This window comes from Balaenoptera acutorostrata, chromosome 6, assembly GCF_949987535.1.
Source record: "Balaenoptera acutorostrata chromosome 6, mBalAcu1.1, whole genome shotgun sequence".
NCBI classification, from domain to species: Eukaryota; Metazoa; Chordata; class Mammalia; order Artiodactyla; family Balaenopteridae; genus Balaenoptera; species Balaenoptera acutorostrata.
In genome coordinates, this window is record NC_080069.1 from 2,060,780 (window position 1) to 2,078,723 (window position 17,944).

Genomic DNA, 17,944 nt, shown 5'->3' on the forward strand with positions numbered 1-17,944 from the left:
CTTTTCCTTTATTTCTTTGACCTTTAGTTAACTGTTTTCTACTATTATTAATTAGCTTTACCTGGTCTTTACAGCCTTATTTCTGTTGTTTATTTTACAGTGGTTTTTAAAATACCTCTTTGGCCAAGCCCAGTACGGGGCACCATGGTTAGGAGGCAGTGAAGACGCAGCCGAATTGCACCTGGATTTCTCTAGAACAGGGAGAACTCATGCTAGGGGGCGGCAGAGACACAGACAAAACCAGTTTAGGGCTGTAGTGGGGAATTAGTGCTTTTTCATCTTCATTAAGAGAAGAAACGTAAAGTTCACCTTAACGGGACACCAGTTGATAGGAATGAGGGCTCTGAGTGTTAACAGGAAACTCCGGGGTCATGATCAGAGCTCCAGGGAGGATCCCAGTATTTTGACTTTGAGTTGAAGATGGTCCCAGCACATGGCCACAGCAAGAGTGCAGTGTTCCAACCACGTGGCCAAAACTCCGGGCTCCACGTCTGCGTGACAGAAATTAACATGCAGTATTTCCCATTTTCCTCGGGGATAAATCTGCTCTAGGCCAAACATAAGAGCTATTTTTGAGCTTTCTGTTCACCTCAATAGGCATTTTTTGGAGCTCTGGTGGACTCTGGGCAAGGCCAGGAATACAAAGATGCTCTTAAGATGCGTTCAGGCCATTGACAGTAACAAGCAAAACTTTCTTTTGTACCAAGTTACAGCTGGTGTCAGTCATGTGAACCGGAAAAAATTATCCGTGAGATTGTAAGACATTTCCCTTAGACTCAGAGCTTCACTTGGCTTTATGATGGATGAATGAATGAGTGAATGAGTGAACACCCATTGCCCAGCACAGAAAACCTTTGTAGCCTACACTAACGTCAGCAAAGCTCAGGTAAGATGTTCCGTCGGATCCATGGGCTGAAATGCAAGAAGACAAAGCATCATTAGTTGATACTGTTTGTGTTGTCATTTTTTTTGGATGCTGTTTGTGTGTGTGTGTGTGTGTGTTTTAACCAAGTTCTATCTTTAGCTCTTGTTTGAAATTTGTTAATGAATTGGTAGCTGGTCTCCCAGCTGGTGGGCCATTCAGGAAATGAGACAGGTGCAGTGAAATCAAGCCTGGGGGAACCAGGCGCCCCCTCGGCGTTGCCCCTTCAACAGCTAACAGGGCCCTGGGCTCCCAGGCTGTCTGTGACGGTGGGAGGGGGCTGTGGACCATGAGCATATCACGGTGTCTTCCTCCTGTCCCCTCCCTCAGCCAACATGGACACCTGCGGCTATGACGCAGCCGGAGAGGCCAGCAGTGGCCGCTTCCAGCCCTCCCCGCTGCCCCCTCCAATCTGGGAGACCGGCTCCTTCGAGTTGGCTTCACAGAAACCGGCTGAGATCCAGCACGTGACCAGCCCCGTGTTCGGGCTGAGCCCGGCGGCCCTTCAGTTCAATTCCACCGCGGAGAGGGAAACCAACGGCGTCCACCCGGGCCACGGAGTGAATGGACTGATGAACGGCAGAGCTGATGGCAGCAAAGCTCTTACCAGCGCAGCCGTCCTGCTGTCACCCACAAAGGAACCCCCGCCTCTGCTTGCCAAACCGAAACTGTGAGTACTCCCGTACGGCTTGATCCCCCTGTGGTACTTGTGCTGAATTGCCTCTGTTGCCAGGGAAACCGTTTTGCCTGGGCTCCGCCACGGGGCAAGTGGCCCCTCCTGCAGGCGAGTTGTCGCGGGCTGGTGTGACCTTGCTACCAAGTGGGGTCCTTCAAAAATATAAATGATACCCCAAAGTAAAGAAGGTAAATGAGAAGCTTGGTCAAATCTGCCTTTTGCTAAAAACTGTAACTGGTTTCAGCTGTGAAAGTATCTGTGCCTGGTGCAGCCTTCCGATGTATGCAGGGGTGTAGCCCTCCCCGGAGGAGATGGGAAGGGACTACGCTGAGCTGTCTATTAAAAGCATTTCCAAGTGTTTCACATTTAAGAATCGGTGAGGAAATCCGATACAGATAAGCACGGGAAGCCTGAAAGCTGAGGATGGAGATTGCGGGTGCGGACCCTGGGGGAGGAATGAGTGCAGAGCGCCCTTCCCAGCCCGACCCACTGGGCTTGGGGATCCGTGGTAGGCACGTTTCCGTGGATACCACCTTCGCATTTGGTTTCCATTATTTTGTTAGGATGATAAACCTTGCGTGCGCTGTTTCCATTGGCGCCACACCGGGGAGGGCGGTGATGGTCGGAGCTGTCACGGTGTCAGAGAGGAGGAATCAGTTAACAGAACAGACCTCGAGTCACTGCCCTGATGGAGGTCGGTGGAGACGTCAGTCACATCAAATGTGTACATAGTCTACGCGGCCACATTTCCTTGAGAATGAATTCTCCAGGATCTGGGAAAGCGCCCTGCGTTTCCCCGTGATGTCTGAGCTTTGTGATTTGGGGTAGGAAGGATGGCTTCAGGATAGGAGTTACTCTTTGCTTCCCTGGTACTGAACAGCCTGCTTTATTCTGCCTTCCATCAGCTCATTGGTGAGAATAGGTAAGGTATTCAAGTTAGAATAATATCTTATATCCGTACATCACTTTATTGTTAGGCGATTTTATGAGCATTATTAGACTAATCAAGTAACAAATCATCCAGACAGATGCCTTAAGTTAACAAATGGGCGGGCAATTTTATAAAAGTAAACTCCTTGACAATCTTGTGTTGCAGTTTCAGAAATCTCTCTTTTACTACCCCGCATTTTGCAGGCAGCAGGGCTGCTAGGTTTGTGTACGGTAGCGAACGTTCTATACCTAGACTCCAGGCAGGCTGAGATGCCAGGCAGGTTGCAGGAGCTCAGCAGTGGCAGCCTTAAAAGAGATTTATACTCTTGTAGCTCCAACCCACTGAATGAATTGCTTCTGCTGACTACTTCTATTTTTGCATCTTGAATATGTATTTGCAGTGCTTTTAATGAAACAAGGGACCTGCCCTCCTGAGGGAGAAAGGGTGGGGTGTCCACTGCCTGGGCCCGGGCTGGGCTCTCAGTGAAGTGTGTCTGCCCTAATGGCTCATGAAGCGAGTATAAATCACAAGAGAACAAACAGGAGGGCTGTTAACATGCCTTTACAGCCCTCCTTATCTCAGGAGTTTGAACAACTCTTCAGCTTTGAGCTGGACTTTAGGTGAGCTTCGTGTCTCTGGGAGGGTGGGGCGTTGTCTGTAAAAGGCAGACAGGACACTTGGGTGGTTATTAAGAGGCTGCGGAGCTTACGCACAGGTTTGAAGAGTGGCATCATGATCTGCTTCTTAGTCAGGTTTTCAGTATAAAGTAAAATACAGGGAACATGGATTTCAGTGTTTAAATTCCCTTCATGTGGAAATTTAGGGAAACCTGGTAGCTTAGAAGTAACATTGCTAGTAGCAGGTTTTCCTGCTGCTTTCTTTTTTTCAAATCTTTATGTGTTTAAATATATCCTTAGAGCATCACTTCATGATTTTCATATCGTATAATTACCTGCCAGTTACTAGGTAGGAAACAATATGTGATTGACAGTTTCAAAATATATATCCATTAAAAAATTTTCTTATGAATTGCAGTCCGTCTTTGGATTTTGTTTTAATTACAAAGTAAGTGCGTGCTCGAGGTGACAATTCAAACAGTACAGGAGTACTTGAGGTAAGCAGCCGTCATGGTTTGGTACGAGGTCTTCCACCCTTTCTCTGTTATCATGGTCTTTTCCGAAAAAGTTTGCTCATTGTTTTAGGAGTTGTATCCATTGGTAGGAATGCCATCGAATGACATCTGCAAATCATGTAGAATGACATCCAAGGAATTGATGATTAATGTCACTGCCAAGTAAAATTCCTATACATGTCTACTTCCCTTCATACATTGGGAAAAAATGAAATTTTGAGTCTTATGGTTGGCAGTGGGAAAACTGATGCACTTGAATCTTTTTTCATCGGCCCATGATTTTACTACTTTTCATAAAAAAGGAGAGGCTTGTATTTGGGGGAGTTTTATGGCATTTCATTCATCTGAATCATTTGTAAGCAAATAGGAAACAATTAGGAGGGGACAAATAATAGGAATTTAAATATTTCCTCTTAATAAATGAACCTGAAAAGGGTGTTTGATTTGTCAGATTCCTGAAAAATTATCATTGTCAAAAGGAAAATCTCTTTGCATTTTTTTCTCTCAAATAGCTCACTATTTATTATGGAAAGGGAAAAAAATCAGACTGAAACAAAACGGTAGAAAGGTCCTGAATTCCCTTCTGCAGCAAGGTCCTCCAACAGAAATCCTCACCAGGGGTCTTGCCGCCCTTCCAGCCTCCAGCTGCATCTGTGCTCCTGGCCCATGGTTGTGGGATCCATGTCCACTCCCATTTCTGCATCTCTCAGTGTCTTTGGCTCAGACACCACCCCTCAGGTGTGAGTTAAACGTGATTGGATGTGGGCCATTCAGTGAGTTCCAGGTGCCACTCACAACGCACTGTGGACCACAGGAGCGCTTAGGCTCCACCCAGGAAGGAATTCACCTGTGAGGGTTGTTTGTGTGACTTGGTGTCTGACACTCAGCACCGTCCATCGCAGTGCAAAGAAAAGAAGCCACGTGCTGCTGAAATCATAGTTCTTATCAGAGAGAAAGAGGAAGGAAGGAACATACGCCTAGCTTTTGTGAACTATTTTTTTATATTATTGTCCTTGTTCAGGGCACACCAAGTAAGTCTGTTGCTGCCCACTCTCTACAAATGATGCCCGAAGATTCAAAATAAATACACGACTCTGTTTGTTAATAGGAAATAAAGTCCCAAGAATCTTTTTTTCTTGCCAAAATGTAGTCCCTGGAGGACATGGGTATGCAGGGTCTCCAGGATTAAACGCTGGCGGGAGAGAAACTCTGGAGCCAGATTGAGCAGGTGCTTTACAGGTCCTGTTCTCCCACTGAGCTCATCTCTTCCATTAGGCCAAGCACTATAGAAAGACCCATATGCTGTTTTCAAGCCCCATTTCTTTCTCCTTTGATATTCGTCCTCCGTCTTGTGGAAGAAGCAAGACGAGGCATCCAAGAGGGGCTGGCTAGAGGGGAGGCCGTGGGTACGTCCCTGCACTGCACGCAGGACAGCTCAGGGGCTGAAGCGGTGCCAGGCACGTGCCCCGGCCCTCAAGGCCCAGGCCCTCGGATGGGAGCACGATCCTGACGTGCTCCCAGCATGGTCACCTGCGCCATCAACGGCCGAACGAGGTGTGGGTGCAGCTCCCTTTCCTCCTGTTCTCTGCTCTCTCCTCCCTCGGCCGCTGAAGAGAGCATGGTGTCAGGGGTTCCCACCTGAAAACGGTGAAATGACCTCAGGCTGAATCAGCCTTCTCACAGCGGCCTCATCTCAGACCTTTGCGTCTCTCTTCCTCCTTTCTCTTGCTCCCGCCCTGCGAGAGCTGGTTATTCCAGCAATGCTTGTCTCAAGGACAGGGGCAGGTCCTATAAACTCACTGCTACTTAGGTATCGGGTTTTACGTGTCACCTTGTGCAGTTGTGCCCTGACATCTGCATGATGATGAGCGGTCATGAGCCCTGTGAGGGACCAGAGGAGGAGGAGAAGGGGGGGATGGGGGGATGCTGGAGAGAGGCAGGAGAGGAGGGGACAGCCTGGACCGCTCTCCCTTCAGGGGCTCAGCTGAGCCAGGCTTGCTGTCTCGGGGGGCTCCCTGTGGTCCCCTCCGCGCTCCTAGACACTAAGAGGGGCACGGGGGTTCCCTTGCCTGGAATGTTCGCTCCCCGGCATGTCCTGCCCGCTGCTGAGGGCGGCTCCTCCTGGTCTTCCCAGTGGCCACCTCCCCCGGGGCCCCCAGTCCAGAGCGGCCCCCAGCCGTGCCCAGTAAAACATGCCCTCTGCTGTCTGCACAGCACGGAATTATTTCTGATAGTTGCTTATTTACTTGCATGTTGCTTTGGGCGTTGCTTTCCCCCACTGTTAACAGCGAAAGACCTTGACCGTCTCTTCACTGCTCCTTCGCCGGGTCCTGCGGCCTGACAAACAGTGAACGCCCAGAAAGATTTGAATGAATGAAGCAAGAACAGACCCATAAAGAGGAAGAGAAAGGTCTCCCACGTTTAGAGCAACCCCATTCATTGTGCTTAACTTTGACCCACATGTACTGTGGGACTTCTGCTTTCCAACCGCACCAATCCCAGAGGTTTCCCACTTGACAGTACTTCCCAGCTGACACCCTTGTCCTATAAGCTGAATGAGTATGAAGGATTAAGTAAGAATCCCACTGGCTAGAATTACATTAGACAAGGATGTCCAGGGTACTTAATTTGGGAGCCTTTTCAATTCCTTTCTCATTTCTTCCGTGTTCTCCTTTTATGAAAGTCTTACTTTAAAACGTTGTAGAAAAAAATGAGACGTTTGGAAAAACGAGGGACCCGTTACTCTCCTGTCCACTCCCCACTGGCGGGAGGACAAGCAAACCGCTGTTCAAGGCATGTGTACTTGACGTGTCAGCACCCCATGCGATGCAGACGCTGGACGACGGGCTGAGGGCTTCTGGGCCGCTCCTCCCCGTCCTGTTTATGTTGGACGCGGCCCAAGCCCGGGTGCGGCTCGGTCAGTGTAACTGGGAAAGTTGGACGTTTTCCGTCTTTTAACCTCTGCTGGTTGGGGTTCAGGGTCTCACTCTGTGACTGTTTGACATTCGAATACCAATGGTCTCTTAGGTTCTGTCCTAGGTAAAGGTTTACCTGCTAGGTCTAAACACACACGCAAAACAAAGAGATGATAAGCAAAACAGTTGAGGTCAAAATAAGAACCAAAGGTCAAAGAGATGACCTCTCCCAGCAGTTGTGAAGAGGTCCTTCTTTAAAAAAAAAAAAAAAAAGAATTATTTATTCATTTGGCTGCGCTGGGTCTTAGTTGCAGCACGCGGGATCTTTAGTTGCAGCATGCGGGGGTCTTTTAGTTGTGCCGTGCGGGATCTAGTCCCCGGACCAAGGATAGAACCCGGGGCCCACTGCGTTGGGAGCATGGAGTCTTAGCCACTGGACCACCAGGGAAGTCCCAAGAGGTCCTGAAATGTACAGAAATGTCCTGAAAATCTAGCTCGCGTGTCATTCCCTGACTCCTGATGAGCGTCCGCAGTGTTGGGTGATGCTGGTACCCAAGGCACAAAGAGGAAGAAGACAACGGTGTTACCTGTGAGTAATTTACGACCGAGTGCTGCTCAGGTCACACTGGCAGGAACACACACAGTTCCACACGTCTGTCAGCGCCACGCAGACGTGTACAATGACCAGTCCCCAGGTTAGGTTCCGTGCAATCCAAATGCCTTCTCTTCCCAGTTTGACGTTTGGAAGATAAGCCGCTCTGCTTCTGATTCCGAAAACCTAATGGGCACCAGCTTCCATTTCTGGTTGAATGATTTTCGTTGTCTGCTGGGTCTAGTCAAATAACGAAGCAATTTAGTGACAGTGGAAGTGCAAAGTTTAGAACCAGAAGGGTTTTCAAAGTAATATTAGGACAAAAAAATAGGGCAGAAAGAAGTTTCTTCAATTTGTTATTATAAAATCACAGGCAAACACTCATCCTTGTGTTTATGGGACCGTGGTCCTAATTCTGAAGCACCTGGCCATGCAGATGTGGACTCTTCATGATATGATAATGGCTTTGCAGGAACAGTGTTGATGTTGAATCACTTTGAGGCAGCCCCTCCCAGGAATGCCAAGTCCAATCAAGGAACTTCCTGAAGCTTAAAGCTTTTCACGAAGGAATAACATCTCAATGTATCCTTCCTCATGGTTTTTTCACGTCAATATTGGCTCCGACAGAGTCACATTCTTGGATGTTAGGATATGAGTGCTCTGCTGTGCTAGTCTCTTGGTGAGTGTAAAGTTTTAATTACATTTCCTGAAGAAACTTGAGCCCTTCTTCTTATGGCCAGTAGCCTTATTTGGTGTCTAAAATACAGTTGAAAATACTTACAGATACTCTACGTATTTTTGAAGTAGTTCTCAACCATCCAGAGGAAATGCCAGATAGTCATCTCAAATATTGGGTGCTTTCCGTGAAAGAGTAAATGATGATGCAGTCTCTCTTCAGTGTGTCCATCTCATCTGGCCTAAGCGCACATGAGGGCCCCTTTGGTGATTACAGAGGAAGCTGAAAAGTGTAGTCCCTGCTGGGCAGAGACCTTTTATTTTTTAAAGGGGGAGCCACGTATGAACTACATGCCCAGAGATAATGCTATAAATCTGGTGTCCAAATAGTAACAACAGAGTGTTAAGCAAAAAATACTAGAAGCAAAATGATATATGGAGCTGAAGACTAATTTTATGAAAAAAAATAAACTATTTCAACCAACTAAAATGTGTATTATGTGGGAACTCCCTGGTGGTCCAGTGGTTAGAACACTCGGTGCTTTCACTGCCGTGGGCTCGGGTTCAATCCCTGGTCGGGGCAATAAGATCCCACAAGCCGCGCGGCCAAAAAAAGTAAAATAAAATGTGTGTTATGTATTAGAAGGAAATACACCAAATGTTACAGCTCTCTGTGTGGTGCACTATTGAGCAGACTATGTTTTCTTGTTGTCTTGATTTTCCAACTGAATTTTCAACAGTAAGCGTTCTTTGTGTTTTTTATTTTTATTTTTTTAATAGTAATCTTTATTTATTTATTTATTTATTTATTTTTGGCTGCGTTGGGTCTTCGTTTCTGTGCGAGGGCTTTCTCTAGTTGCGGCGAGCGGGGGCCACTCTTCATCGCAGTGCACGGGCCTCTCACTATCGCGGCCTCTCTTGTTGCGGAGCACAGGCTCCAGACGCGCAGGCTCAGTAATTGTGGCTCACGGGCCCAGTTGCTCCGCGGCACGTGGGATCTTCCCAGACCAGGGCTCGAACCTGTGTCGCCTGCATTAGCAGGCAGATTCTCAACCACTGCGCCACCAGGGATGCCCAACAGTAAGCGTTCTAACTTTTATGGCTACAAAGTGTTATTTTAAAAGAAATAAGCCCTTGGCACCCTGTCTCTCCCATCCGTCCGTCTCCATTCAGCCTCAGTCCAGTGACCACCATACTGAGCACAGCTGGACGCAGAAGGTTCTGGCCCTGCGAGCTCTTGCCTCCTCATCCCCGCCCGGAGCCCCCCCTCTCCTCCTAGATGTCAGGGGCTCTGGGATTCCATCTGGGCTTTGACAACCCATCCTAGAAGACCCTCCCCAGAAAACGCCCCGTATTCCAGAGTGATGCTGCTTGTCATACACCGTCTCTGCTCCCCTAAACCCAACCCCCTTCTCCAGCTGCACATCTCAGGTGTTGGGATAAACGTAGCAGGAGCAATAAAAATTAATTAAAAGAAAAAAGTAACAGGAGTAAGGTAACTTTTCATTTTAAGGCCAAAAATAAGCCACATATTTTGAAGACCAACGTTTAGTGGGTAATCCATACAAGGCCTTGCACAGAAAGTCGGATGGGACTTTTCCCTCAGAAGCATCAGTGAGGGAGAAAAGATACGAGAAGGACAATTGAGGTTCCATGTCAAATAAAAATGTTATCAGTAAAATACCTGCCGAAGGCGGGAGCGGAGTTGTGGTTAGTGGGAGATGAAGAGAGAAAAAGGCTGAAGACAGCAGTGAGAAAGGATAAGGAATTCCAGGACCGGTGCTGTGTAATTTTTGTAGAAATGGTGAGAACCCGTGTGAAGTTAGAGACTGATCCACGTTGGATTCAGTGACTGTGGTCTCAGGACTTGGTTTCAGCCATCATCAGCCCTCTGAAGGTAGAAGCAACATCACAGTATCCCCACACGCCAGCACCACCAGCTGTGTCCTTGTGGGGTCAGAAAGGGAAGCAGATTAAGCCGGATCAGGGCTTAAGGGGAAAAGAGATCGAACTCAAGAAAATGGAAGTTACACGAAGAATGAAAACGACTCGGAGGGTGAGATGGGAAAACAGGAAAAGGGAACAGAAGTTGTGACCACAGAGAAGACTCTTGAACGTTCAAACCCTTAAGAAAGAAGGAACTTCCACGCGGTAGAGGATTTCCAGTGGTGTCTGTTTGAGTGGCCAGTGGTAGTGGAGGTCAAGGTCACAGGAGTGGAGGAGGCGGTCAAGGAGCCATGAAGTGGGGACTTTAGAAGGAGCATTTACGTGGACGATGGCCAAAGGGGGTGGCAGGAAACCACATGCTACGAAGTAGTGAAGCCATCAGCAAAGTGAGGACGTGGCCAAGGTCGTTGGTGACAAGCAGGGGAGAGGCAGTGCGACGCAGGAGCATGGAGACGGAAAGAGAGGCGGCTTCCCGGGGTGATGGCGGAGCCGTGCTAAGAGCGCATCGGGGATCCAGGACCACGCAGGACCCTCCTCGCTCAGAGGAGATCACAATGAGGTTAGTAACGTCCTCAAGGAAATCCAGCTTCCAGTCAACACAGAAGCATTTCCGACGGCACTGAGCAGGTGGGATGTTGGGTAGAAACAAAGAATCCCCCAGATAATCCCATAGAAGAGGGGTCTGGGGGCAGGAGGAGAAGGAAGGCCGCGAGGAGAGTGGAGGGCCGGGTTTGCATCAGAGGAGGCAGGTGGGAGGGCAAGGATGTCACAGCGCCCTTGGGATCACCTGCTGGTGTTTCACAAAGAGCAACCCAGGGCCTCTGTAGTTAGAAGTGGAAGGAGCCATTTCTGGTATAGTTTTTACTTCTTTGTTCATCCCTACTGACTTCGTTTCCACTGTAGCACTGTGACCTGTTCTGTAGTTACTAACCTCTTCTATCCAAGGAGGACCTTGAGCTGGGTTTTTACTGAACAAGCCTCTTTCCTAGATTTCAATATTTGAAAACAATCGTTTAAGAACAGTTGAGCTAAGGCTCATGAGTCTGTAATCCATATGTACTGGATTTTAGTTTGTGTCCACAACTTTTACTACGAGAGAATTTATTTCTGTCTGCTGCATGCTGAAATACATTAGCTTGCCCATTTTTTTTTTTTTAACCATTGATTTCTTTTTCTCTGTGAATGTGTAAGTCCTTCATTCAAATGAAGCCATCACCTAATGGTGAAGACATTAGTCACAGGGAGCTTTATCTGAGTTGGTTCCTCTTACATGTGTAAAAGCAGACTGTTCATTTTCTCAACAAACCTAAGAATGACTGTTTCCTTACTTGACTAAAGTTATGATTACACAAACCTTGTGGATAGCACTGGAATCAATGTTGGTTTTTGAAAACCTTTTCCATATGTGGCAGGGAATTAGATATTCTTTCATTTGGTTTTAAGAATAAGGTACATATTAAACGAATTGGATAAAATAGATTTCCATGAAACATGTTGGCTGGATAATGACGCATAAATTGAGACACAGATTTGCTCCATTACTCGAAAGGAATTAGATGTTCTTTCATTTGGTTTTAAGAATAAGGTACATATTAAACAAATTGGATAAAATATGTAGATTTTCATGAAACACATTGGCTGGATAATCACGCATAAATTGACACACAAATTTGCTCCATCATTCAACAGGAAACTATAAATTAATTGCAATCAGGACCTCCAACTTAGCTGTACGAAGTTCACGTCTTCTGACCCCTGGATGCAGAGGTTCCCACGAGGAAAGTACAGGCACCTCCTTCTGTCAAGGCTGTTAGGAGGATACACAGTGATTGTCAAGGTTTTTCCTGCAGTTCCGGAGAAATGCCTTAGTAAATAAGAACCTTTAGTTAGTGTCGCCGTCTCCATTCGCACTGTCTGCTAGAGCTCACTTCTCTGCCCCAGCTCAACTCAGAAACCCTGGGGCACGCTTGCCCTGTGGCTGGCTCCGTTTCACGGTGTCCTGCGGATCTGGTGTTTTATGTCCATGGAGTGGCGGGTGTATCCTCTGTAGGCGGCCTTTGAGGGACTCCAGCTGTGAGCCTCCTGATACAAAGCTAGTAAAACCGTGGAATCACTAACATACTATCCAAATATTTTTACTTCACTATGCATGTCAGGGACCACAAGGAGTAGGTCCAGCTCTCTGGTCATCTTTTTTTTCTCAGAGGAGTTTATAAATCGGTCAAATATGGGTAATTATATGGCTCGGCTATCATTTCAAACTTTCTGCTTTCCTAGTAATTGCCGTTAAATGTGAAGGTTTTGAAAGATTTCTGGAAAGACCACAAATATTTTCTCGTCCTTGTTTCTTTCTTTGTTGGAAAATAGTTCCTGTGCCATCTGGTTTCAGGGATGTATCGTTATATGTAGTACTGTTTGTAGGGGAAAAAAAAGCTATGAAATATGGCCTGAGTACATTGCAGTGCAAAGTAAAAATGTCTTCTGTAGTTTCTAAAATGGAGTTTGTAGCTTGGGCTTGCAAGTAGTTTTGGTCACGGGGGTGAAGTCTCACTCTGGGTGATCGTGTTTCCTGTCTGGTATCCTCCTCTCCTTCATAGCAGTTGTTTTCTTCAAAGGGCGTTCTCTAAATCAGATGTGAAATGTTCACATTTATTTTTATTCTGTCACAAAGCATTCTCACAGAGAAGAGGGTTTCACGATGGGACCTTCTAGAATAACAGCAGGAGTTTCACTTCATGTGTGTTCTAATTATTCTATCTTAAAATAGCAGAATTATGTTTGGTCTTGTCATTACTATAACAGTCTGATACTAAACAGCTGCCTTACTGGAGAGAAAGATAGTAAAGAATTTTTAATTTTTACCAAAAAATGGCAGAGGGAGGTTTCTAAAAGCAGTTAGATGGCCCCTGAGTGTCCATTACTTGAGAAGTTGATTTCTGCTGAGGACCTCTGCTCCTGTGTTCACCGTGGTATCACCTACAGGGAAATGCGCATGTCGTTATTTTGCACATAACAAAGGGCCAAAGGCTGCTTTTGTACAGCAGAGTTCTGTTTTGCACTCTTGGTGCCAGTAGGAAGCAATCTCAGTAAACTGGAATTCCTACAACAATTGGGATGGAATGAGGAAGGTGCATCTCTTCAATGCTGTCTCTGTTCTGGGTCCTTTCAGTCAGGACAAGGGAAGGCACCATGGAAACAGATTCTAGAGCCTGGGGCCCACCTGGCCGGTCCTACCTTTGCTCTGCATCTCGGGCTGCACCTCTCTGCTGTCTTCTCCTACCTGACCATCTTGCAGGGATGGATGCAGGCAGGCAATGACGCAGACTTCGTCCTGGACCAGCTCAGGCCCCAAACGTATAGACCTGGATTGGAGTGGAATGAAGGGGCTACGCGGGGTCCAGGCAGACAGGAGGCGTCAAAGGCAGCTCCCAATTGGGAGTGTTTGGGGAGGCGGTCCTGCAAGGCCGGGTCTGTGTCGGGGGTTTGGGTGGGGGGCTGGCCTGAGATGGATGGCTGATTTCTTAAGAGCTTGACCTCTGAAAAGTGACTAGAAGTTGCCCTGACACAGTGAGTATCTATAAACGGATAAATTAAAGTTTTGAATTCCTCTTTCTCCCAAGTCCTTATCAGTCTGCAGTGTACCCTCCACGGAGTCTAGAACAAACTAATTTAGGGTGATATGAATAAATAACCAAGTCCCTCTAGCTGACTGCATCCCACTTGGTTATGAGCGATCTGTCGTTTATTCTGGATGTATTCCCAGATCAGTGAGTCATTTTCCCCCTGGTGTCAAATTTCCTCCACGATCTATTTTCACATGAAATATATAAACATCAACTTTTTTGGGTCTTTTTTATTAAATTTTTCTCTTGAGCTATAATTGACATATAACACCATATTGATTTAAGGTGTGCAGCGTGTTTCCAATATATGTGTATATTGTGAAATGGTCACCACAGTATGTCTGTTTAATACCCATCACCTCACAGAGTTACAAGCTTTTTTCCTTGTGATGAGAACATGAAAAATCTACTCTCTTAGCAGCTTTGAAATATACAACACAGGGTTGCTATCTGTAGTCACCATGCAGTGCATTACGCCCCAGGACTTAAGTCATCTTATAACTGGAAGTTTGTACCTTTTGAGCCTCTCCACCCATGTCACTTACCCCACCACCCCCAGATGCTGCCAAGCACCCATCTAGTCTCTGTGTATATGAGTTCAGTTTTTTGTGTTGGGGTTTTTCTTTTTTCTTTTTTTTTTAAGATTGCACATAAAAATGAGATCATACAGTATTTGTCTTTCTCGGTCTGTCATGTAGCATAATGCCATCAAGGTCCATCCATGTTGTCGAAGATAGCAGGGTTGCCTTTTTTTTTTTATGGCTGAATAGTATTCCTGTGTGTGTGTGGAAGGTGCGGGAGGAGGCAGAGAGAGAGAGAGAGGGAACATCTCTATTTCTGTATCCGTTCATCCATCAGTGGACACTTAGGTTGCGTCCATGTCTTGGCTACTATAAATAATGCTGCAACAAACATGGGGGTGCAGATGTCTCTTCAAAATAGTGACTTCATTTCCTGAAGATAAATACCCAGAAGTGTAATCACTGGACCATATGGCAGTTCTGTTTTTAAGTTTTGAGGACCCTCCATATTGTTTTCCATTGAGGCTGAACTGGTTTACATTCCCACCAACAGTACACGAGGGTTCCCTTTTCTCCACATCCTCGCTGACGTTTGTTATTTGTTATCATTTTGATTATGGCCATTCTGACAGTTGTGAGGTGATACCTCATTGTGGTTTTGATTTGCATTTGTCTGATAATTAGTGATGTTGAGCATCTTTTCATGTGCCTGTCGTCTATCTGTATGTCGTCCTTGGAAAAATGTCTCTTCAGGTCTTCTGTGCCCATTTTTAATCGGGTTGTTTGCTTTTTCACTGTTGAGTCGTGTGAGCTGTTTGTATATTTTGGGTATTAACCCTTTATTGGTCATATCATCTGCAAACATTTTCTCCGATTTGGTGGGTTGCCTTTTCGTTTTGTTGATGGTTTCCTGTGGTGTGAGCATGTCTTGTGCTAGGAAGCAGTCTGCTCATTTATGGTTCATGTTGACATTAGCGTGAACTCAGAACACTGTCTGAGGGTGCAACAGGATTATCGAGGAATTTACAGGAATGAAAAACCACTCTACACAGTCATCCCCAAGAGTCTCCACCGTGCGTCGGGCGGTCCACCCCTGACAAAGGCAGGTGATGGGGTGGATATTTATTCCGGTAAGAGCAGTTACTGTCATCCTGCATGTAGACTTAGTACACATGTTGGGCGTTTTTCCTCCAGAAAGTCTGAATTGCAGCTACTTATGTAACCTGGGCATGTTGCATTGATGGGACATTTCAAAATAAGGAATTGCTTAAGTCACAAAGAAACTATTTCAGAGATTTTGTGCAAGTATATAAGTGACCCAGTATGAATTATTGATGCATTTGGAAGATAACGCTCTGGCTCCCTCACTCTGTTTTCCTGTCTCGGTCGTGGGTTTGTTTTTATGATGAACTGTCTGTATCCTTGTTGCGTCTCATTGGGACCATCAGGGCAGCTAGTCAGCATCTTCTTAAGCATTTCTTTGTTTTTTTTTTTTTTTTTTAAGTCTAGTTGATTTACAATGTTGTGTTCCTTTCTGCTATACAGCAAAATGATTCAGTTATACACATATATATTCTTTTTTCGTATTCTTTTCATTATGATTTATCACAGGATATTGAATATAGTTCCCTGTGCTCTACAGTAGGACCTTGTTGTTTATCCATCCTATATAATAGTTTGCATCTGCTAATCCCAAACTCCCAATCCTTCCCTCCCCCTCTCCTTGGCAACCACAAGTCTGATCTCTATGTCTGTGAGTCTGTTTCTGTTTTGTAAATAAGTTCATGTGTGTTCTATTTTAGATTCCACATATAAGTGGTATCATATGGTATTTGTCTTTCTCTGTCTGACTTACTTCACTCAGTATGATACTCTCTAGGTCCATCCACGTAGCTGCAAATGGCATTATTCATTCTTTTTTATGGCTAATATTCCATTGTATATATATATATACCACATCTTCTTTATCCATTCCTCTGTCGATGGACACTTAGGTTGCTTCCATGTCCTGGCTATTGTGAATAGTGCTGCAGTGAACATAGGGGTGCATAAAACCTTGTGTTTCTCATGTCATTGTCCTGCCGTGAAAATGTCTGAAATGCAGGAGACTCCCCGCATCCTCTCCTCCGTTCTTGACCAGCTGCTCTGTCGCTCAGGACACAGCTGTTCCCCTCAACCCCCCTTCACTGTCGTCATGGAAGTGTCTTCACCTCTTTCCTTTCCTGGTTCCCTGGCTCCTAAATGCCACGTGTCTCACTTTTTTGTTTTCCTCTCTCATTTGCCAGAAGCAGACCCTCCAGTAACTTTCACAGAAAGTGTGAAGGACCAATGGTTTCTAAACCCTACTTGTCTGAAAAATGTTTTTATTTTATCCTCACACTGAAATGACAGTTTGGCTTGGTTTCGAATGATAGAGTTTTCCTAAGAATTTTGAGGAAATTGCTTCAGCTTCTTCTAGTTTCTAGTGCTAACGTAGAGGAGTCCAATGCCAACCTACTTTCTGGCCCTTTGTGTGTGTGACCTATTATTTTTTTCATTCTAGAGGTATGTCAAATCTCCTCTTTATCCCCGGTTCTCTGAAATTTGCTTGGTGATATGCAGTATTTTTCAGACATTGTACAGGATATTTAGCTAGGATAGTTGCCCTTTCAATTTGAAAACTCATGAGTATACATTATGGAAGTTTTCTCATTATTTTTTTATTTCCTTTCCACTCTCTCTGTCCTTTCTGAAACTTGTATTATCATGATATTTCCAACTCCTACATTAGAACTGAGGTTCTGATTTTCTTTTCTTGCCTGTTTCCATTGTACTTTCTCTAGATCTCTTCACCTTTGTCTTCCATGCTTCCTGCTGAATTTGTCATTTCTGCTGTCATACTTTCATTTCCCGAGGCTTCCTTCTCGTTCTCTAAATTTCCTGTGGCGTCCTGTCAGTTCACCCTGTCATGGGTGCCGTAATGACCTTTATCTCTTGGCAGCTGTTAATCACTGGAGGTTTTTGGGAGGTGACTATAGTTGTTGTTACGTAGTCCATTCCCCCCTCCCCCATTTTCTGCATTTTCTCTATTCCCTCAAGTTCCTTTTTGTTTTTTAAATCTACTTGGGCTAAATTTCATGCCTGAGGTTTTCTTTAACGTCTCGTGCTGCTTGGCACCCACACGTTGACTGGGAACTCTTGTTGCTGGGGTTTTGCCAGCTGGTAGGCATCACCTAGGACTTGGCAAGGACCCCAAATGTCAGTATCTGCAGGTCTTTCCTCGTAGGTTGATGAGTTTCTCTAGAAAGAAAAGCATTCCGTTTCCTTCCCTGGCTGAGGGTGGACGGGGCAGGGACGTGCTTGGCAGATGGCATTTGGGAGCTGAATGGGGACAGGGCTGGCTTCCATCACTCGGAGGACATGCCCACTTAATTCCCACGCCCGTCTTCAGCCTCTTCTCTCGCCCCTTCTCTCTGCTGGGCCAGGCGTCGCTGGGTCTGACTCTCGCTGGCTCTCTGTCCCCAGAGTAGAAGCCTCCTGACTCTTAAAGACGAGGAGGAGGAATGGCCAAGGGGCTCCAGGGGCAGGTGGAGCTGGCCTGTCCTCCTGTACTCAGAGCCATCCCTCCCCGCCTTCACAGCAGTCTAGTGGCCAGGCCTTCAGCTGCTCAAGTGAGCTTCCTTCTTGTTTGCTCCACCTCCTGTGGGCACCTCATGTAAGTCAGTGACAGCTCCCTGCACTTTCTATTCCAGTGAAATCACAGTTGTTCTCTCTGTCTCTCAGATCTAAGGAAGGAACAAAAATAAAATGCAGGGCTTCCTTGGTGGCGCAGTGGTTGAGAATCTGCCTGCCGATGCAGGGGACATGGGTTCGAGTCCTGGTCTGGGAAGATCCCACATGCCGCGGAGCAACTAGGCCCGTGAGCCACAACTGCTGAGCCTGCGCGTCTGGAGCCTGTGCTCCGCAACAAGAGAGGCCGCGATAGTGAGAGGCCTGCGCACCGTGATGAAGAGTGGCCCCCACTTGCCGCA

At 46.2% G+C, this 17,944-nt stretch overlaps 1 protein-coding gene across 1 annotated transcript in view; it reads left to right on the forward strand.

Moving 5' to 3' along the window:
* The window catches only part of PALLD (palladin, cytoskeletal associated protein), a 374,940-nt gene that overhangs the window by 192,713 nt on the left and 164,283 nt on the right, over positions 1 to 17,944 (forward strand). The window contains exon 9 of the mRNA XM_057548912.1: positions 1,253 to 1,592. Within this exon, the coding sequence (XP_057404895.1) occupies positions 1,253 to 1,592 (340 nt within the window). The remainder of the gene's footprint in view (positions 1 to 1,252; positions 1,593 to 17,944) is intronic.